Source organism: Heloderma suspectum, chromosome 3 (genome assembly GCF_057233095.1).
Source record: "Heloderma suspectum isolate Gila_16-S chromosome 3, 16-S_ref, whole genome shotgun sequence".
NCBI lineage: Eukaryota > Metazoa > Chordata > Lepidosauria > Squamata > Helodermatidae > Heloderma > Heloderma suspectum.
In genome coordinates, this window is record NC_139460.1 from 642,833 (window position 1) to 664,280 (window position 21,448).

General features: G+C 55.3%; 1 protein-coding gene across 3 annotated transcripts in view; it reads left to right on the forward strand.

Moving 5' to 3' along the window:
• DCHS1 (dachsous cadherin-related 1) overlaps positions 1 to 13,911 on the forward strand; it is a 72,353-nt gene extending 58,442 nt beyond the window's left edge. For all 3 annotated transcript variants that reach the window (XM_084842177.1, XM_084842179.1, XM_084842178.1), the window contains 6 exons: positions 6,074 to 6,285; positions 6,519 to 6,673; positions 7,066 to 7,196; positions 7,713 to 7,999; positions 8,762 to 8,900; positions 9,142 to 13,911. In XM_084842177.1, the coding sequence (XP_084698303.1) occupies positions 6,074 to 6,285; positions 6,519 to 6,673; positions 7,066 to 7,196; positions 7,713 to 7,999; positions 8,762 to 8,900; positions 9,142 to 11,696 (3,479 nt within the window). In that variant the 3' untranslated portion in view covers positions 11,697 to 13,911. The remainder of the gene's footprint in view (positions 1 to 6,073; positions 6,286 to 6,518; positions 6,674 to 7,065; positions 7,197 to 7,712; positions 8,000 to 8,761; positions 8,901 to 9,141) is intronic.
• Positions 13,912 to 21,448: the final 7,537 nt, after the last annotated feature.

Consider the following 21,448-nt stretch of genomic DNA (forward strand, 5'->3'; position numbering starts at 1 on the left):
TCGTCCAGCATCCCATCATCTCCCACAGCAGGCACAGCCGGTGCCTGCCAGCTGCCCCGAGGGTCCTCCAAGCAGGGCCCATCACTCAGAGGTGAAGCACACACGTCACCTGCAGAAGGCCCCAGGGTGGACCCCAGAGGTCCTCATCGCCCCTGGGGAAAGGATCTTGGTCCCCATTGAAGACCTTTCTCTTTAGAAAGGGTTGGATCCGACCTTGTCGTTCTGCCAGTGGGATGAGCATCACTGGCAGAACGACTCTCCCCTGTCCTCTCTTCCCTGCTGCAGCCCCCTAACCCAGCGTAACCTCCAAATATGCTCTGGAGAGCTCCCTAACCATCCACAGCACATTGGGAGGGCGTGCAGGATGGGAGGGGAGGACGGGGAAGCCCTGTTCCTCCGGCAGACCATGTTGGATCCAACCCAAAACATATCTATGTGTATTTTTTTGTAAGCCAAAAGCAACTGTGCAAGGAGGGTATAAATAAATAATCCATTGCTTACTTGCTTACTGGGTGGTAGGGCAGGAAAGACCTTTCTCTACCAGGGACCGTGGAGTCAGAGGAGACAAGACTGCCCTCATAAACCAGTGACCTGACTTGGGATAAGGCAGCTTGAAATATTCACTGACAAGTAGAACGGGGAAGTGGTGGGCCTCCTGCCCTCCAGTGTTTGTCCGCAGCACATAGGAACATCAGAAGAGCCCTGAGGCTGGATCAGACCCAGGGTCCATCTAGTCCAGCATTCTGTTCACACAGTGGCCAACCAGCTGCCCATGGGAAGCCCATAAGCAGAGCATGAGCGCAGCAGCACCCTCCCACCCATGTTCCCCAGCAATTGGTGTACATAGATGTACTGCCTCTGATACTGGAGGTAGCACCTGGCATTCAAAGGAAGACTGCTCCCCCCCCCCCCCCCAGTTAAGGAGGTTATCAAAGGGACCTTCTCAAACTGCGGAGAAGTAACGAGTGGGGTACCACAGGGCTCAGTCCTGGGCCCAGTGCTCTTCCACATTTTTATTAATGACTTGGACGGGGAGGTGCAGGGAATCATAGAATCATAGAATAGTAGGGTTGGAAGGGGCCTACAAGGCCATCGAGTCCAACCCCCTGCTCAATGCAGATCAGAACTGAATGCTGATCCAATTTGCAGATGACACAAAATTGGGCGGGGTAGCTAATACCTTGGGAGACAGAAACAAAATTCAAAGTGATCTGGATGCGCTGGGCAGAAAACAACAGAATGACATTTAATGGGGATAAATGCCAAGTTCAGCACCTAGGAAAAAGAAACCAAAGGCACAGTTACAAGATGGGGGATACTTAGCTCAACAATACTACAAGCAAGAAGGATCGGGTTGGGGGTTGGACTCGATGGCCTTGTAGGCCCCTTCCAACCCTACTATTCTATGATTCTATGATCTTGGAATTGTTGATCACAAGTTGAATATGAGTCAACAGTGTGATGTGGCCGCAAAAAAGGCAAAGGCTATTTTGGGCTGCATTAATAGAAATAAACACAAGAGGCTGGCAGGAGCTGGAGATGGGACATTCCCCATTTCCCACAGAAAGCAGAACATGCTCTACCAGTGGACTCTGGCTTCTGCTGGAGGCTGTAATTCTGCCCCCTGGCCCACACAACTGGCTATCAGGTATGCAGATTCCTCTCAACTTGGGCTCCATGTAGCTACTGTGGCTAATAGCTATGTTTAGACCTCTCACCTGTGAATGTATCCAGCCCTTAAAAAAAGCTCTACCATCTAAGCTCATGGTCACCATCCCGCTTTGTGGTAATAGGTTTATTTATTTAATAAATGTATATACTGCTTAACAAAAGAAACTATCAATACAAAAACAATTGCAAAACACAATAAAATACAATAGAAAAATAATAAAATGTCAGTTTAACATAGACATATCTAAAAGAGTAACCAGAACCAGACCCACTCAACAAAAATTAGGCTGAAGTGGAATATTTTTACCATGTGCCTAAAACTCATGATTGTTGATGCAGGTGCCGTTTCCAGGGGCAGCGTATTGCAGAGGCAGCGACGCTCCCTTCTTTGAGCAGCCGCCCACTGAATCTAGGGAGCGTGTTGTTCAGTCAAGTCATGTCCAACTCTTCGTGACCCCATGGACCATAGCACTCCAGGCCTTCCTGTCCTCCGCTCTCTCCCGGAGCGTGCTCAAGTTCATACTCATTGCATCGGTGATGCTATCTAGCCATCTCATCCTCTGCCGTCCCCTTCTCCTTTTACCTTCTATCCTTCCCAGCATCAGGGTCTTTTCCAGTGACTTTTCTCTTCGCATTAGGTGGCCAAAATATTTGAGCTTCAGCTTCAGTATCTATCCTTCCAGTAAGCAGTCAGGGTTGATTTCCTTTAGGATGGACTGATTTGACCTCCTTGCAGTCCAGGGGACTCGTAAGAGTCTTCTCCCGCACCACAGTTTAAAGGCATCAATTCTTCGGCACTCAGCCTTCCCTATAGTCCAGCTCTCACAGCCATACGTTACTACTGGGAAAACCATAGCTTTGATTAGACGGACCTTTGTTGGCAAGGTGATGTCTCTGCTTCTTACTATGCTGTCTAGGTTTGCCATAGCTTTCCTGCCAAGGAGCAAGTGTCTTTTCATTTCATGGCTGCAGTCACCGTCTGCGGTGATCTTGGAGCCCAAGAAAGTAAAATCTGTCACTGCTGCCATTTCTTCCCCTTCGATATGCCAGGAAGTGATGGGGCCAGATGCCATGATCTTCATTTTTTTAATGTGGAGTTTCAAATCAGCTTTTGCACTCTCCACTTTCACCCTCAACAAGAGGCTCTTGAGATCCTCTTTGCTTTCTGCCATTAGGGTGGTATCATCTGCATATCTGAGGTTGTTGATAATTCTCCTGGCAGTCTTAATTCCGACCTGTGATTCATCCAACCCAGCGTTTCTCATGATGTACTCTGCATATAAGTTAAATAAGCAGGGCGACAATATGCAGCCTTGTCGTACTCCTTTCCCGATTTTGAACCAATTTTGAATTTGCCACAGTTTGTTAATGATCCACACAATCAAAGGCTTTAGTGTAGTCAATTAAGCAGAAATAGACGTTTTTCTGGAATTCTCTTGCTTTCTCCATGATCCAGCGAATGTTGGCGATTTGATCTCTAGTTCCTCTGCCTCTTCGAAACCCAGCTTGTACTTCCGGTAGTTCTCGGTTCACATACTGCTGAAGCCTAGCTTGTAGGATTTTGAGCATCACCTTGCTGGCATGTGAAATGAGCGCAATTGTACGGTAGTTTGAACACTCTTTGGCATTGCCCTTCTTTGGAATTGGAATGTAAACTGACCTTTTCCAGTCTTGCAGCCACTGTTGAGTGTTCCACATTTGTTGGCATATTGAGTGCAGCACTTTAACAGCATCATCTTTTAGGATCTTAAATAGCTCAGCTGGAATACTGTCATCTCCACCAGCTTTGTTGTTAGTAATGCTTCCTAAGGCCCACTTGACTTCACTCTCTAGGATGTCCAGCTCAAGTTCAGCGAGCGCACTATCATGGCTATCAGGGACATTCAGATCTTTCCTATAGTTCTTCTGTATATTCTTTCCATCTCTTCTTAATCTCATCTGCTTCTGTTAAGTCCCTGCCTTCTTTGTCCTTCATCATGCCCGTCTTTGCACAAAATGTTCCCTTGAGATCTCCGATTTTCTTAAAAAGATCTCTAGTCTTTCCCATTCTATTGTTTTCCTCGATTTCTTTGCATTGTTTTTTTAAGAAGGCCTTCTTGTCTCTCCTTGCTATTCTCTGGAACTCTGCATTCAGTTGGATATAGCTTCCCCTTTCTCCCTTGCTTTTCGCTTCCCTTCTTTCCTCAGCTACTTGTAAAGCCTCATCAGATAGCCACTTCGCTTTCTTGCGTTTCTTTTTTTGGGGGATGGATTGAGTTGCTGCCTCCTGAACTATAGACCTCCGTCCATAGTTCCTCAGGCACTCTGTCTATCAGGTCTAATCCCTTAAATCTATTCCTAACCTCCACTGTATATTCATAAGGGATATGATTGAGGTCATACCTGAATGGTTTAGTGGTTTTCCCTACGTTCTTCAATTTAAGCCAAAATTTTGCAACGAGAAGCTCATGATCTGAGCCACAGTCAGCTCCAGATCTTGTTTTTACTGACTGTATAGAGCTTCTCCATCTTTGGCTGCAAAGGATGTAATCAATCTGATTTCGATATTGACCATCTGGTGATGTCCATGTGTAGAGTTGCCTCTTGTGCTGTTGGAAAAGAGTGTTTGCTATGATCAGCGTGTTCTCTTGGCAAAACTCTATTAGCCTTTGTCCTGGTTCATTTTGTACACCAAGACCATGCCTGCCTGTTATCCCGGTGATTTCTTGACTTCCTACTTTGGCATTCCAATCCCCTATGATGAAAAGGACATATTTTTTTGGTGTTAGTTCTAAAAGGTGTTGTAGGTCTTCATAGAACCGCTCAACCTCAGCTTCTTCGGCCTCAGTGGTTGAGGCATAGACTTGAATTACTGTGATGTTGAATGGTTTGCCTTGGATTCGTACTGAGATCATTCTGTCGTTTTTGAGATTGTACCCCAGTACTGCTTTCCCCACCCTTTTGTTGACTATGAGTGCTACTCCATTTCTTCTAAGGGGTTCTTGCCCACAGTAGTAGATACAATGGTCACCTGAATTAAATTCGCCCATGCCTGTCCATTTTAGTTCGCTGATTCCCAAGATGTCAATGTTCAATCTTGCCATCTCATGTTTGACCACCTCCAGCTTACCTTGATTCATTGATCTGACATTCCAGGTTCCTAAACAATATTGTTCTTTACAGCATCGGATTTTCTTTTCACCACCAGACACATCCACAGCTGAGTGTCCTTTCGGCTTTGGCCCAGCCGCTTCACTCTTTCTGGCGCTACTTGGAAATACCCTCTGCTCTTCCCCAGTAGTATATTGGACACCTTCCGACCTGAGGGGCTCATCTTCCACCGTCATCTCTTTTAGCCTTGTGATGCGTTCCATGGAGTTTTCTTGGCAGGAATACTGGAGTGGGTTGCCATTTCCTTCTCCAGTGGACCACATTTTGTCAGAACTCTCTGCCATGACCTGTCCGTCTTGGGTGGCCCTGCACGGCATAGCTTATGGCTTCACTTGAGTTACGGAAGCCCCTTCGCCACAACAAGGCAGTGATCCATGAAGGGGTGAGGAACCACCAAAAAGGCCTCCGCTCCAGCAGGAGGGTAATGGGTGGGATCCAGACACAGGCATGCTTAGAGGAGACCCATTGAAAAAAATGGAATGAGTAAGCCATGACTAACTTATGCCCCATTGATTTCAAGAAGTCTACTCTGAGCATGACAACTAAGTCTGGATTCTTCTTGTAAGTTCTGCACATTAGTGATGCAATCCCATGAGGAAATAAGAACATTAGCCAAGCCCTGCTGGATCCCACCCAGGGCCCATCTTGTCCAGCATTCTGCTCCCACAGTGGCAAAGCAGCAGCCCATGGGAAGCCCACAAGCAGAACATGAGTGCGCAGCGCCCTCCCGCCCAGGTTCCCCAGCAACTGGTCCACGTGGGCCCACTGCCTTGGCCTGTCCAGAACCCACCGCCCATCACCTAGACTGGGTGGCGCCAAGTTCCAGGGTCTGGGTAGGGCAGCTCTGCCCCCTCTTCATCTGGCATTCCCCCGTGAAGGCAGTGGGGGGGTGCTGTCATTTCCCCTGGACCCTTCAACTCGGCCTCGCTCCTTTGGTGCGGCCTCTCCAATGCGACAGACTGCCTTGTCTTCGTGTGCCGGGGTTCTCTGCCAGCTCAGGGCCTCTTTGGCAGGCTGCCTTGCCTGGAGGCTGCCAGGCTGATGGCGCAGATCTCCAGCTGGAAGGGGCACCCGCCTTTCAGAGCAGCTCCAGATAAGGCCTCTGAAAGACCTGGCCTTGCAGGGACAGGGTGAGGGGTCTTCAGCAGGGCAGGGCGGGGGGCTCTGCGCTTGGTCTCCAGCATTTACCGGCTCATCTCCACCATCAGCAGTCAGAGAAGCAGGGCAACGGATCTCCGCCTTGCCTCCCTAGGCCTGGTGTCCGTGAACAGCCCTGGAAGCCTGGACTTTGAACTGAGCCCCCGTCTGCGCCTGGTGCTGCAGGCAGAGTCCGCCTCCTCCTACGCCTTCACGGCTGTTGGCATCAACCTGCAGGACGTCAACGACAACCGCCCGCGGTTCCAGTTGCAGAATTACGTGGCTTTCATCTGGGAGGCCCAGAGCTATGACTCGCCCGTCATCCAGGTACCCCTGGGGCAAAAGTGGAGTGGGCCCTGCAATGCCTGCGGGAATGGAGGGGGGGCCGGGGGGCCAGCACATGCCTTTGAACCTGGAGGAGACACGACCGGGAGTGGCGTGGGGGAAGGGTCACGGGAGTGGGGAGAGGGGGAGGGGACCTGTGGGGGACGTGGAGGGTGTGGCTGGGCTTGTGGGTGTGTTTCTGGGTGGCTGGGGAACTCACTGTGCTTTCACCGCAGGTTGTGGCTGAGGACTTGGATCAGGGCCCCAACGGCCAGGTGACCTATATGATCAACCAGACACTGCCCATGAATGGGCTGTACCGTATAAATCCCCAGACAGGGATTATCACAACGGCAGCCATTCTGGACAGAGAGATCTGGGCCCAAACACGGTGAGCAGCCTTTCCCCCCCACCATCATTAGGGACCCTCCGTGGCATTGAGGGGGAGCTGGACCAGGCCGGGCCGATTCCTGCCTCTGCCATGTGCCCCTCGTGTGGGCGCTTGTCAAAATAACTGACATAATTGTGGGGCTTACAGGGCGATATTGAACGCCTAGCCATAGCAAGTAAAATACATTGCGAGTGAGGAGCTGGGGGAGGAGGGGGGGTGGGCAAACCCATGAGAGACCCCGGAGAGGCACCTGGTCACCCCCTGTGGCAGAGAGCGGCACTTCTGGCAGATGCGAGCTGTGCACAGCCCCCCCCCCCCCCCACGGCCCCTGCCAGCCGCCCAAGGCTCTAGCGAGTCACTGAGGCCCCCGCGGTGTCTGTTTGTCCCCACAGGCTGGTGCTGACCGCAACAGACAGAGGAAGCCCCCCCCTCGTGGGCTCAGCCACTCTCACTGTGGTTGTGATGGACATCAATGACAACAGCCCCACGATCCCCGCGCCCTGGGAGGTGCGGGTGCCTGAGAGTAAGTAGCGGCATCGGGAGGGGAGAAGATGGGGTCTGGAGGTTTCACGTGCTGGACTCACGCTGCATCTTGCCCCTCCAGTTGGAAGGTCGGAGGCCCCATGCAAACTGGTGCAGTCGCATGAACCTTCAGTCATGAGCATGTGCTGAGGGTGTGATGCGCTGAGGCAGGCATCAGTCGATCCTAGAAAATACAAAGGAAGACTGAAGAAGGGAGCACACTGGGCACACGCCTTTCCTTCTCTACCACCCCCCCCCCCCCCCGGGAAGGGTGCTCCTCCTTTGAGCAGGCCTGACCCCCCTGGGAGCCCACCGCTTCCTAAGCCTGGAGCCCACGGCTTTCCACCAGGCACATATCTACCTCCCCATGAGCCCCTCAGTCTGCTGGGGGCACCGAAGCCCCTCTCGCTGGGTCCGCTGGAAGCCACGGGGAGCCAGCCCTGCTCCCCCTCCTAGGGCAGCTTCTGTCCCCAGACTGGCCCTGGGCCCTGACTGGCTCCCATCACCTCTCCCCTAGATGCCCTGGTGGGCACCGAGATCACCATGGTGACGGGCAACGATGTGGACTGTGGGCCTCAGCTCGCCTACATGCTCGTGCTGGACAGCAGTGCCACGGGAACCTTCGGTATCCTGCGCTACGGAGGGCGCATCACGCTGCTGGGTCCTCTGGATTATGAGCAGCGCAGCAGCTACGCTCTGGCGGTGCGTGCCTCTGACTCCCAACACGAAGCGGAGGCTGACGTCACCGTGATAGTGGAGGACGTGAACGACAATGCTCCGGCCTTTGCCCAGGCACTGTATCAGGTACCAAGCCCCCCACATGCCTGGCTGACATCCTGCCATTGCTCAGAGTGCCACGTCAGAGGCCACACAGCCATCGCAGGGCAGGTTAGCAGGCAGGGCTAGGTGCCCAGATGCCCTTCTCTGGCCATGTCTCTTCTAGCCTGTTCGAAAGCCACAGTGCTGGGCAGGTGACAAAAAGATAGAAGCCCAAGCGAGCTGGCCGATGGGCCATTAGGAAGACATAACTGGAGCAGTGCATTTTGCTGCAATTCCGTGTGGCACCTGGCCCAGAGGGCGCAGCATTCAGCCTCCAGAGCGCCTCCACATTCCGTCACAAGCCTGGCCCTTGCTGGGAAGGGGGTTGTCACTCCCGGTGAGGCTTTCGCGCCTGAGCAGTTGTTGCAGAGCGAGATGTCCATGGAAGCCCCTCCCCTGGACTAGCAGACACATCCTAAGACATGTTGCCCAAACGTGATCAAGGGCAGAGATGGGATTTGTTTCCACAGGTGGAAGCATTCTGCTCTGCTCTGCACAGCATCTGCACTGCTCTTGGGGCAAAGGGAATGCCTTCCTCCTCCTCCTCCTCCCTGGACATCAGCATCATCCTGGCCATGTCCAAGCCCCACCCCTCCGCCCCCAACAGCACTCCACCCCCAGTGCAAAATTCTCCCGGGGAGGTGGGCAGCTGTCACCCCAACCAGATTTCCCTCCAGCCTCTCCTCGACTCCCATCCGATGGCAAGCAGGCTCCAGGAACTGATGAGCCGCTCTCCATATCCTCCAGGTGCTGCTGCCAGAACACACGCCAGCTGGCAGCCCCATCCTGACCCTCAGCGCCACAGATCTGGACTCTGGCATCAACGGGGAAATCACCTACCGACTGGCTGAGCCAAGCCACGAAGTCGCCATCCATGCCAGCAACGGTACAGAGGCCGAGGGCAGGGAGACGACAAAGAGATGTGGAGGGGTGGATGGGCAGCAAATCCCTCCCCAAGAAGGGTCTAGCTAGCCAAAGCTTGGTGCCTGCCTGCCGGGGCGGGGGCAGGGGGATTGCAGGGCGGGCTGCTGCCCGACCTCGGGGGCGCTGCCTGACCCTCCCCCACAGAGGCTTGCCAAAGCCTTCCTCTCCTCTGGGCTCTGACTCCTCCCCCTCTTGCCTTGCAGGGACCTTGTTCACCACTGAGCCCCTGATGCTGGAGCCCGGACGCCCCACCCTGGACCTCCTGGTGGAGGCTCGCGATGGGGGGGCTCCCAGCCTTTCCGCCTGGACCACTGTGCAGATCCACATGCTGGATGTGAATGACCACGGCCCCCAGTTCTCAAAGCCACGCTACAATGCCTGTGTGTCTGAGGACCTGCGCCCAGGCACCACCCTGCTCACCTTGGAAGCCACCGATGCAGACCTGACACGGGACAATGCAGCCCTGGACTACACTATTGTCAGTGGCAACAGTGGCCATGCTTTCCAGCTGGAGGGCCGGGTTGGCGGGGCCAGCAGCCTGGTCCTGGTTGAGCCACTGGACTTTGAGGCTGTGGCAGTCTACAACTTGACAGTGGCCGTGTCTGACCGTGGAGTGCCACAGCACAGCGCCCTAGTGCCCATTGTCCTCACAGTACTGGACATCGACGACAACCCCCCGGTCTTTGGGCGTTCTGCCTACCATGTGTCCGTGAGCGAGAGCGCGGCACCTGGCACAGAGCTGCTGCGTGTGGCTGCCCACGATCCTGACTCCGGCCCCCATGGCTACGTGCACTACAGCATCAGCTCTGGCAACCCCCGTGGGCTCTTCCAGCTGCATCCATCCACAGGGGCCCTCCGCCTGGCCCAAGCACTGGACTGCGAGGTGCAGGCCCAGCACACCCTAGTGGTGCAGGCCTCCGACGGGGCAGGTGGACACTTTGCACTCGCCTCGGTGGCCGTCGAAGTCAAGGATGTCAACGACAACCTTCCGTACTTCCCAGTTGAGTTGCTGAGCACCAGCCTGAGGGAGAACCTGCCTCCCGGGAGCCCGGTCACCACCGTTCATGCTGTCGACACAGACGCGGGGGTCTTCGGGGAGCTGCACTACGTCCTGCTGCAGACGGATGGTTCAGAGGCCTTCCTCCTCAATGGCACCTCTGGGGAGCTGCGCTCTCGCCTGCCCTTCGACTATGAGCGCACAAAGGCCGTCCAGCTGCTGGTTCAGGCCACAGATGTCAGCAACAGCTCAGCCACGGCCACTGTGCGCGTTTTGGTGACGGGAGAAGATGAGTACGACCCTGTCTTCCTCAGCCCAACGTTCAGCTTTGAAATCCCTGAGGGAGCACGCCGGGGACAGAGCTTCGGGTATGTGATGGCCACCGATGAGGATGAGGGCCCAGATGGGGTGGTGCTCTACACCCTGACCAAACCGTCCCCATTCTTCGGGATCAACCAGACGAGTGGCATCCTCTACCTGCGCATGGACAGCCAGGCGCCCCCTGGGGGTCCTCCCAAGCGAGAGCCACGGGAGATGGTGCTGGAGGTGCAGGCCCATGGCCCCCTGCCTGCCTCACGCTCCGCCTCCGCCCAGGTCGCCATCGACGTGACACACACCTCCTTTGGCCTAGTGCCAGAGCTCAACCTGATGCTGGTGGTGGCCGTGGCTGCCTCGCTTGGGGTGGTTGTGGTGCTGGCTGCCGTGGCCATTGTGCTGGCCCTCATCCGGTCTCGGCAGGGCCGCAGTCGCAAGGAGCTGGACCTGGCCCACACCCAGCAGGGCGGCTCTTTGCAGAAGTTGGGCCACACCGAGCCCGTCCTGCCTGGGGGCGGCTGCCTCTACCATGAGGCCCTGCCCGGCTACAGCACAGAACCGGCCGGGCCCTACGCCACCAGAGGCGGGTCACTGGACCCCTCCCACTCCAGTGGGCGAGGCTCCGCGGAGGCAGCTGAAGACGATGAGATCCGCATGATCAATGAGTGCCCACGCATGTCCAGTGTCACCTCTTCCCTGCAGGAGCACCTGGCTGCCCGTGGGCCTGACTCCGGCATCCAGACTGATGCCGACCGCCTCTCCGACGTCTCCTGTGAGCCCACCAGCCTGGACGCCCCCCACTGGTTCAAGAACAGGAAGGGGCCAAGCCTGCTGCTCCCTGGACAGCCCCCACAGCTCTACCGGGATGACGTGGGCGGCGGCAGCGGGGCATTTCTGGGCGCTGGCTGTGGCCTCAACGTCTCCTCCACCAAAGACTATTCCTTCCCCGAGGATGGGAAGCCCTGCGTGGACGGCTCCCTCACAGCCATCGTGGCGAGCGATGAGGAGCTCCGTGGCAGCTACAACTGGGACTACCTCCTCAACTGGTGCCCCCAATTTCAGCCGCTGGCCAGTGTCTTCACAGAGATTGCCCGCCTGAAGGATGAGAGCTCCCTGCGCAAGCCTTTCCCCACCAAGCCCAAGCCCCGGATTGACCCGCCGCCACTCATCACCTCTGTGGCCCACCCTGGGGCCAAATCTGTGCCCCCCAAGCCAGCTGTGGGCCGGGCCTTCCCACACCTGTCCTCACTGCGACGGTCCCCCATCAGCCACGAGGGCTCCCTCTCCTCAGCTGCCATGTCTCCTAGCTTCTCGCCCTCCCTGTCCCCTCTGGCAGCCCGTTCCCCCGTGGTGTCGCCCTTCGGGGTCTCCCAGGGGCCTTCAGCATCCACCATAAGCACCGAGCATTCCTTGGAGACCTCTGAAGAGGCGGAGCTCCGTATCTAGCAGGGGCTCCCAGCTCTCTCTGTCCTGTGGGGCAGGAGACATGCTGAACGCTGGGCACACGCCAGCTTCTCCTGGCGTCCCGACAGTGGCTGGAAGAACTCCAAGCAGCAGGTGGCCTTCTCAGTCGGGGACTCTCCACTCATGGTTGTGCTGTTGTGGGCCGCAGTCTGTATTTCCCAAGCCCGCTCCTCGCTGCAAAGGGATTCTGCGGGGCAGATCAGGAGGGCGATGGGGAGACATCTCCTTCCAGATGGCTGTGGGGCTCAAAAGAGAAAGGAAAGAGGCTGCAGGCCAGGGAGACGCACCACACACACCGTGTCAGGAGCCACTGCAGCGTGCCCCTTGCAGGCAGCATTGTCTCCTTCCCTCCGCTCTGCAGTTGATGGACACTGCTTGTAACAATACTCCCTCCGTTTCAGTACCCCCCCCCCCATGCACACACACACTTACCAGTGGTGCTGTTCTGTCACTCATTGTGGCTTGGCTGGATCTGCTGAAGGGGAGTCCAGCTAAAGTTCCCTCCGACCCTTGTATAGGGAATTCCTGCCAATCGATGGAGCGAGCAGCTGTGGTGAAATGAGATCCCCCCCCCAAGGGAAATGGCACAACAAGCACAGCTCGAGTGATCCCATGGCAGCCCCCACCCCATAGCAATGAAGGAGCAGAGCAGGAGGAGGCCACAAGCCACGGGCCCTGTGCAGGACGTGGAGCTGCTCCCTTCCTGGGCCAGGATGTGGGGAGCTTCTGGTGTTGCCAGCCCACGTCCTGCCTCCAGCGGCCCCATGTGCCAGCAGGACCCTCACGCCCTGCCTTGTCCTGCTTGCATGGATCACTCCGGCCTACGCACATACGTTGGGGCGGGGCTGGTTTCCCCCCTGCATGCAGCTACCTAAGAAGGCGCGGCACCTTCGCTTTCCTCCCGTGCTCTGGGTGCACGGACTCCTCCCAGGAGGAGGGGCGCCCTGGCCGTGGCAGCCACAGGACTGCAGGCCCAGCGCCAATCGTCTTCGGAGGGAGACCTCTCCTCTGTGTTGGGGTTTGTTTGAGCCCGGCGCTCCTCACAGCCTCCTACAAAGCACAGACCAGCGGCATGCCATAGCCAAGTGTGTGTGTCTGTCTGCGGGGGCTAATGGTACTAGCTATAGCAATAATGAAACACCCCTCCCCCTCCCCCCCATGTGTGAGAAGAAGTGCAAATTTGTTGATGCAGAAAAATAATCCTTCCGTTCTGGGTGGGCAGGTTCTCCAAATAGAATTTCCTGCACATAGAAAGCTGGCATGTCAGAAAGTTCTGTTGCTAGGTGTATCAGGTGGCTCTAACAACCAAGGCCTGAATGTGCCTGGAAGCATGAATGCTGTAAACAAGAAGGGTCTGTGAGTGAACATTGCAGGACGGCAAGGAAGCTGGTCTGCGGTGGGGGTCTGGCCATGATAAAGCAGAGGAGCCACAACTGGGAGGGGAGATGGAGCCCAATTTAGCACGCACACCCCTCCAAGCATGCTCCTAGTCCACATGGCGCACACGGGAGGCCGGGCCACGGCTCCTTGCGCATTTATTTCTGGACAGAGACCTGGGCTGTTTGCCACTGCACGGGAAGCAATTCAAGGGGTAAACCTTTCTGGAGCGCTGAATGGCTGCCTGTCACACAGCTGTTGAAGGCACAGGACATGTGCCAGAAGCAGGACAGGGCCTGTTGGGCAAGAGCTGCTGACCCTTTCATAGTGCTGAGGAGGGGGAAGGGGGCAGCTCCTGTTGCTTCACAGGCTTCTGCTAAAGGCACAGGGATCTGATCTGTGCACCCCTCCCCTCTCACGCCTCCAAAGGGGAAGGAGTGCATGTTGCAGCACAGGTCCGCAGCCAGCCGAACAGGAGACCAGCTGTGATGGGCAGGAGTGCACTGGAGGGGTGGAGTGGGTGGGTCTGCTTTCATCCACTGGACCCCGCCTGAAGCCTTCAGGTATGTCGCACGCGCACACACATGCACTTGCTTCCCCTTGGCTTGGCCCACTCCAGTCAACTTGATGCTGGTTCTAGCCCAGCCTGGGCCCCATTTATTTATTGTCTGTTCCCCGTTTCCAACGTTTGTACCTTTTTTGTATCCCTGAGCCCAACGTGCGACTTGGGCGCAGCCCACCTGGCCTTCCTTTGGAGGGGGGCCAGATCCCAAGTGCCAATTTTTTGTAGTCATGCCTTAATAAACTACACCATGTTTGTACTGACTGGGACTGCTCCCTGTCTCAAGGTGGGGAAGGCAGCAGAAGGGAGACTGGGCCATCACAGCCGTCCTGGAAAAAGTGCCCGCAGCCGCCGTCATGCCCAGGGAGAGGCGCAGGGCAGGCAGCCGGCCAGAGGATGGGACAACAGCCCTGCGGGGTGGACTGAACGCTGCTGCTGGCCGGCAGGGTCGGGAACGCGGGAGAGGAACGCGCATGAGGACGGGCAGGCAGTTACGGCTTCCTGGTCAGCTTGGCCTCCCCTCCGGCAGGCCTCTCCCGTGCGGTTGCTCTGGTGCGCCAGGTGAGGACCAAGGGGGTGCTGCGCCGGATCAGGCGCGGCAAGGCTTTAATCCTTTTTACAACTTAATGACTCTTTCAGATGCTAATCACCAGTGACTAAGCAAGGAACAGCACTGGGAAAAGATAGCAGAGTAGCCTATGCTCCAGGTTAGGCAGTTGGTCCCTGTTTGAAGGAAAATCATGGGAAGACCCTGAACTTATGGGCTAGGAAGAGATCCTCCGTCTTTCCCTTGGGTCGTCGGGACGTGACCGTTGCTTGCACGCCAAACAAGTGCTACACCTCCTTTCCGCGCCCTCGTCTGTCGTCGCTCCCTGCGTCTGCGCCGAGCATCCAGCAAGCCCCCCTCCTGCGCTCTCTCACTGCCAGGGTCACTATCTATCCCAGGAATGCTGGCAGGAGGAATCTCTGCCAGCTGCTGTGCCTGTGAGGGATGAGCTCGCTCCTCTCCCATGGACAGCTGTTCCTCAGAATCAGAACTGCTCTGAGGTTCTGTCGGCTCAGTTTCCACCCTGACATCATCCCTGCTCCCATGAGGGCCCGCCTCATGCCCCTCCCCTGGGGCCCCGGGTTTGTGGGGGTACAGCTGGTGGAAGTGCCTCAGCAGCAATGGAGCATGCACATTTTCCGCGGGTTCCCAGGACCGCTCATCTGGCCCGTACCTCTTTCAGTCCGCTAGGTATTGCAGGCAGCCGTGAGAAAGGCGGGAGTCCAGAATCTCCACGACCTCAAGCTCCTCCTCCCCCTCCACCAGCATTGGTGGCGGGGGGGAGCTGACCGAGCGATGAGGGTCACCAGAAACCAGGAGGGACAGCAAGGACCGATGAAAAACAGGATGGATCTTCATGGAGGGGGGGAGAGCCAGGCGAAAAGCAACAGGGTTAATTTGGGCCGTAATCTGGAAAGGCCCCGTGCGGCAAGGCGCGAGCTTCCTTGCGGGTGACTGAGAGGGGAGGTATTGGGTGGACAACCAAACCCAGTCCCCCAGTTGCAGAGACGGACCCAGCTGGCATTGCCGGTCCACAGAGGCCTTGTAGGCTGTCTTGGCTTGCTCGAGGGAGTCCTGTAAGAAGTGGTGTACCACTCGCAACTCCTCTAAAAAGTCATGGGCCGCCAGCACCAAAGACGGAGCTAGGGTGGATCGGAAAGCCTTGGGGTGGTAACCAAAACTGGCAAAAAATGGAGTTTGGTGGGTGGAAGCATGGCAGGCATTGTTATAAGCAAATTCTGCGAGAGGCAGCAAGGAAAACCAGTCATCTTGCTGGTAATTGACATAACAGCGCAAATATTGCTCCAGAGTCGCATTGGTGCGCTCGGGTCTGACCATCCGTCTGGATGGTGGGTGGAGGAAAGGTGGAGCGTCACATGGAGAAGCCCAAGTAGCTCCCTCCAGAAATGGGCAATGAATTGCCCCCCCCATCCAAAATGAGACACTCGGGCCATCTGTGGAACTGGAAAACATGCGCCAAAAACAGCTCTGCTGTCTCCCTGGCTGTGGGCAACCCAGAGCAGGGGATGAAATGGGCTATCTTAGAAAACAAATCCACCACCACCAGAATGGTGGTCTCACCATGTGAGGGAGCCAAGTCAGTGATGAAGTCAAGGGAGAGCAGTTTCCAAGGTCCTGAGGGGGTAGGCAGGGGGTGAAGCAAGCCTGTGGCCTGCCTGAGGGGCCTTCGCCCACTGGCAGGTTGGGCAGGAGGCGGCATAGGACTTGATGTCCCCACACACACGAGGCCACCAAAAATCCCGCGTCACTCCGTGCAGGGTCTTGGCGACGCCAAAATGCCCAGCTGTGGGGGAGTCGTGGCAATAATGGAGGACCTTCTTGCGGAGGGGTCTAGAAGGCACATAGACCCGGCCGGAATGGTAAAGCAGGCCACCTTGCAAAGAGAAGGGGGTAGAGTGGGGGGGGCAGAGGCTAGCCCCAGTTCCTCCACCTTTGTGCGAACAAAAGCATCCTGAGCCTGTGCAGAGTGAAGGAGCTCCTCCCAAGAGCGAGGCACCGCAGCTGCCACCAGGCTCGGGGGGGGGGGAGAATCAGAGGGGGGGGATTTCCCTCACCCCTTGGCTGGAGGTCCGGCTTAGGAGAAAGAGCATCCGCTTGTATGTTGTCAGAGGCCTTCACATGATAAATCTTAAGGTGGAACCGGGGGAAAAAAAGCGACCACCTAATCTGCCGCTGGTTTAAGGCACGGGCTGTTTAAAGATGTTCCAGGTTGCGATGTTCGGTTCTAACTTTGACTGGGTGCTGTGCCTCCTCCAGAAGATGATGCCAGGTCTCCAAAGCAGACTTGATGGCCAACAGTTCCTTTTCCCAGATGGTATAATTCCTCTCAGACATGTTCAGCTTCCTGGAGTGGTAGGCACAGGGTTGCAACCCGCCGCCTGCCCGATCTGGCTGAAAAAGCACCGCTCCCAGCGCAAAGTCAGAGGCATCAGTTTGCACTACAGAAGGCTTCCTCGGGTCGGGATGTAACAGGATCAGCTCAGAACTAAAAAGCTTCTTAAGTTCCTCGAAAGCCTGTTGGGCAGATGCTGTCCAATGAAAAGGAGATTTCCTGCCCTTAAGGAGGTCTGTGAGAGGAGATGTCAGCCAAGCAAAGCTGGGCAGGAACTTTCTGTAAAAATTAGCAAACCCCAGAAAATGTTGCAAGTCCTTCTTGGTGGCTGGAGCCTGCCAGGAGAGGACAGCCTGGACCTTTGCAGGATCCATTCTGATACCGTCAGCTGAGATAATGTAGCCAAGATAGTCCAGAGAGGTTAGGTCAAACGCACATTTCTCCAGCTTGGCATAAAGATGGTGCTCGCAGAGGCGCTGGAGGACAGCGGAGACATGGTGCTGATGGGCGTGGGGGTCCTCAGAAAATAGAAATAAATCATTGAGATACACAATGAGGAAAGTGTCCAAATAGTCCCAGAAGATGGCATTCATAAAACGCAAAAATGGGGGGGGGGGACCAGGCGAGCCCAAACGGCATCACTAGGTATTCATACGCTCTGTACCGGGTGCCAAAACAGGTCTTCCACTCATCCCCCTCCCGGATGCGAATCAGATTGTAGGTGCCGTGCAGGTCCAACTTTGTGAAAATCTTGGCTTGCCCCAGGCGCTCCAGCATCTCAGGTATGAGGGGGAGGGGGTACTTGTCAGGGATCGAGATCGAATTCAACACTCTGAAATCGTGCACCAGGCAGAGTTCACCTGATTTCTTGAACACAAACATGGTAGGGGCGCAGGCGGGGGAGGAGGAGGGGCAAATGAAGCCATGTCTGAGGTTTGTGTCCAAAAACTCCTGCAGAGCTCGAAGTTCCGGCTCCGACATCAAATACAGCTGGCCAGCAGGGATGGTCGCCCCAGGAATGAGGTTAATGGCACAGTCAAAAGGGCGGGGGGGGGGGGAGCTGGTCAGCCTCCTTCTTGTAGAAAACATCCCGAAAAGCCGCATACTTCTCTGGGAGGATCACGGTAGCTGAAGAACTGCCAGAAGCACATGAGGAGGGGGAGGAAAGGGTTAAGGCCTGGGCTGGGACTGGCACCTCGGTCGGGGAGGCAATGCTCCTGGCAGTAGAGATGCAAACTCCACTTGCTGAAGCCCCCAAGAAATCTGAGGATCATGCTTAGCCAGGAAACACCCAGCACGATTGGGTATTGGGGAACCTTGGCCAAGTGAAACTGAATCTGCTCAACGTGGGACTGGGCGCGCAGAGTGAGCAGAGCTGTAATACGAGTCACCGCGCCCGAAGAAAGAGGACACCCAGCGATGGTCTCCACTGCCAAGGGGGCAGGAAGAGGCAGGGTAGGAATCTTTTGGAAGAGAGCGAACATTTCATCCATGAAACTGGTCATAGCCTCAGAGTCCACTAAAGCTAGGGCCTCCACCCCACCCCACTGGGAGGAGCGGAGGTGAACATGCAATAGCAGATGGGAGGGTGGGTGGGGGTTGCAGAAGGCACCCACCTGGTGGGGAACCAACCCCCACACTGGAGACCCCCAACAGGCTTGGGGGGCAGCCTAGTCAGGCCTGGGGATGAGGAGGAGGAGGAAGGAGAGGAGGGGGAGGCAATGAGGCTGCGGGTCTAGCATGGCAGGTTTTGGCGAAATGTCCCAACTTTCTACACCAAAAGCATCGGTGCTCCGCACACCGCCGCTCTAGTTCCTCTGGCGGCAGCGGGGCTCGGGTAGCTCCCAGCTGCATCGGGGTCTCCGCTGCCCCCACCACAGGGGGGGAGGGGGAGGGGGCAGGAAACGTGGGGGAATGGGAGGAGGGAAATCTCGGCCCCCGGCGCCCCACCAGGTATGCCGGCGCCCCTCCAGCCGACTATCTATCTGGAGGCGGGTCTGGATGAGGTCCTCCAAAGTCGGCAGGCTAGGTATGTGTGCCAACTCATCCAAGATGCCACCAGCGTGGCATCATTCCACTGTAAATCCTGCATCAGCAAGCAAAAAGTTGTTGCGTAGCTGGAAACTGAGTCCTTGCCCTGCCTGAAGCGGCGAATCTCCCGAGAAGCTGTCTGCGTGTGCAGGGGGTCACCGAATAATGGGCCATCGCTGCCATGAAGCCTTGATAGTCCCCGAGCAGGGGGTCATTAGCGAGAAGAAGTCCCGAAGCCCATTTAGCTGCCACGCCTGAAAGTAGGTTAATGATGAAGCCCACACGAACCTGTTCTGTCAGGAAATCCTCGGGTCGTAGGTGCATGTACAGCTCTGACTGGGCCCGGAAAATCTGAAAAAGTCCTTTCTCACCAGAAAACGTCTCTGGTAAAGCCACCGGGGACTTGCAGCGGGGGGGAATCGGAGGTGTTGGGGGTTGAACCGCAGCTTGCAGATTCTGTACGGCAGTCGTCAATTGAGCCACCTGATCATGAAGAGCCTGGTTCTATTGCGCAAGAGCTCGCACCGCCGGGTCCATGGCAACCTCCAGAGGCAGTAGGAGAAGAGAGAGAGAAAAAAAGGGTAACAGGGACCAAGCTGTCAGGAGCATCCTAGCTGCCTCTTTCAGTCTACTCCAATAGCTAACTCAAGACACAGACAAAGGATTCTTTTCAAGGCTTTAATCCTTTTACAACTTAATGACTCTTTCAGATGCAAATTTCCAGCGACTAAGCAAGGAACAGCACTGGGAAAAGATAGCAGAGTAGCCTATGCTCCAGGTTAGGCAGTTGGTCCCTGTTTGAAGGAGAATCACGGGAAGACCCTGAATGTATGGGCTAGGAAGAGATCCTCCCTCTTTCCCTTGGGTCCTCGGGACGCGACTGTTGCTTGCACGCCAAACGAGCGCTACACCTACCTTCCGCGCCCTCCAACTGTCGTCGCTCCCTGAGTCTGCGTCGAGGGTCCAGCAAGCCCCCCTCCAGCGCTCTCTTGCTGCCAGGGTCACTATCTATCTCAGGAATGCTGGCAGGAGGAATCTCTGCCAGCTGCTGTGCCTGTGAGAGATGAGCACGCTTCTCTCCCACGGATTGCTGTTCCTCCTCAGAATCAGAATTGCTCTGGGGTTCTATCAGCTCAGTTTCCACCCTGACATTCCCCCCACTGCCCCAAGTGACACAACGACAGGGATTTACCAGTGGCAGCCACGGACCAGAGCAGAGTTCCTAGTTAGTAGCATGCAGCCTTCTCCTCTCCTCTGCTGCTGTTTGTGAGAACCAGGCCAAGGTCTCTACCCCATCAAAGGAGTCTGAAACATAGGCATCTTGGTCCCAAGACTGAGCCCACCTGATCCACAGAGACAACAGAAGAAGGTGGCAGCGCTGGGCAGTGGTGCAATGGACAGAGCCATTTCTGGCAGCTGCGTGTCACTCATTCACATGGAAAGAGATGGTGGTCTGTTGGAGCAGCCCAGGATATCTGAATCTGGCCATAGTCTGCATTGTGATGTGGCAGGTGATTTGAAAGAACCTGCTACAGCTGTACACCTTTGTGAACAGAGAATGTTTGTTTGTTTGTTTGTTTTAAAAACATTTCTATCCCACCCCTTCTGTCCCAAAAGTTGGCACCAAAAGTGTCTTACATCCATAAAATCAATAAAAACAACAAATTAAAATTAAAAACAATGAATGAGCAGGAGACAGCAGGTAATTCAAAATGCATCATCCTTTATTATTTATTTAATGTATATCCTGCCTTTCCACCAAAAATGGATGGAACTACTTAAATGAATCATAGAATAGTAGGGTTGGAAGGGGCCTACAAGGCCATCAAGTCCAACCCCCTGCTCAGTGCAGGAATCCAAGTCAGAGCATCCCTGACAGATGGCTGTCCAGCCTCGTCTTGAACGCCTCCAGTGTGGGAGAGCCCACTACCTCCCTAGGGAATTGGTTCCATTGTCGTATTGCTCTAACAGTCAGGAGGTTTTTCCTGATGTTCAGCTGGAATCTGGCTTCCTGTCACTTGAGCCCATGATTCCGTGTCCTGCACTCTGGGAGGATCGAGAAGAGATCCTGGCCTTCTTCTCTGTGACAACCTTTTAAGTACTTGAAGAGCGCTATCATATCTCCCCTCAGTCTTCTCTTCTCAAGGCTAAACATGCCCAGTTCTTTCAGTCTCTCCTCATAGGGCTTTGTGTCCAGTCCCCTGATCATCTTTGTTGCCCTCCTCTGAACCCTGATCATCTTTGTTGCCCTCTCCAGTTTGTCTGCATCCTTCTTAAAGTGTGGTGCCCAGAACTGGACACAGTACTCCAGATGAGGCCTAACCAGTGCTGAGTAGAGAGGAACTAGTACTTCCTGGGATTTGGAAGCTGTGCTATTAATGCAGCCCAAAAGAGCATTGGCCTTTTTTGCAGCCACATCACATTGTTGGCTCATACTCAGCTTGTGATCGACAACAATTCCAAGATCCTTCTCGCTTGTAGTGTGGTTGAGCCACGTATCCCCCATCTTGTAACTGTGCATTTGGTTTCTTTTTCCTAGGTGCAGAACTTGGCATTTCTCCCTATTCAATGTCATTCTGTTGTTTTCTGCCCAGTGCTCCAGTCTATCAAGATCACTTTGAATTTTGTTTCTGTCTTCCAAAGTATTAGCTGTCCCTCCCAATTTTGTGTCATCTGCAAATTTGATCAGCATTCCCTGCACCTCCTCCTCCAAGTCATTCATACAAACGTGGAAGAGCACTGGGCCCAGGACTGAGCCCTGCGGTACCCCACTCGTTACCTCTCCCCAGTTTGAGAAGGTCCCATTGATAAGCCCTCTTTGAGTCCGATTCTGTAGCCAACTGTGGGTCCACCGGATCGTTGTT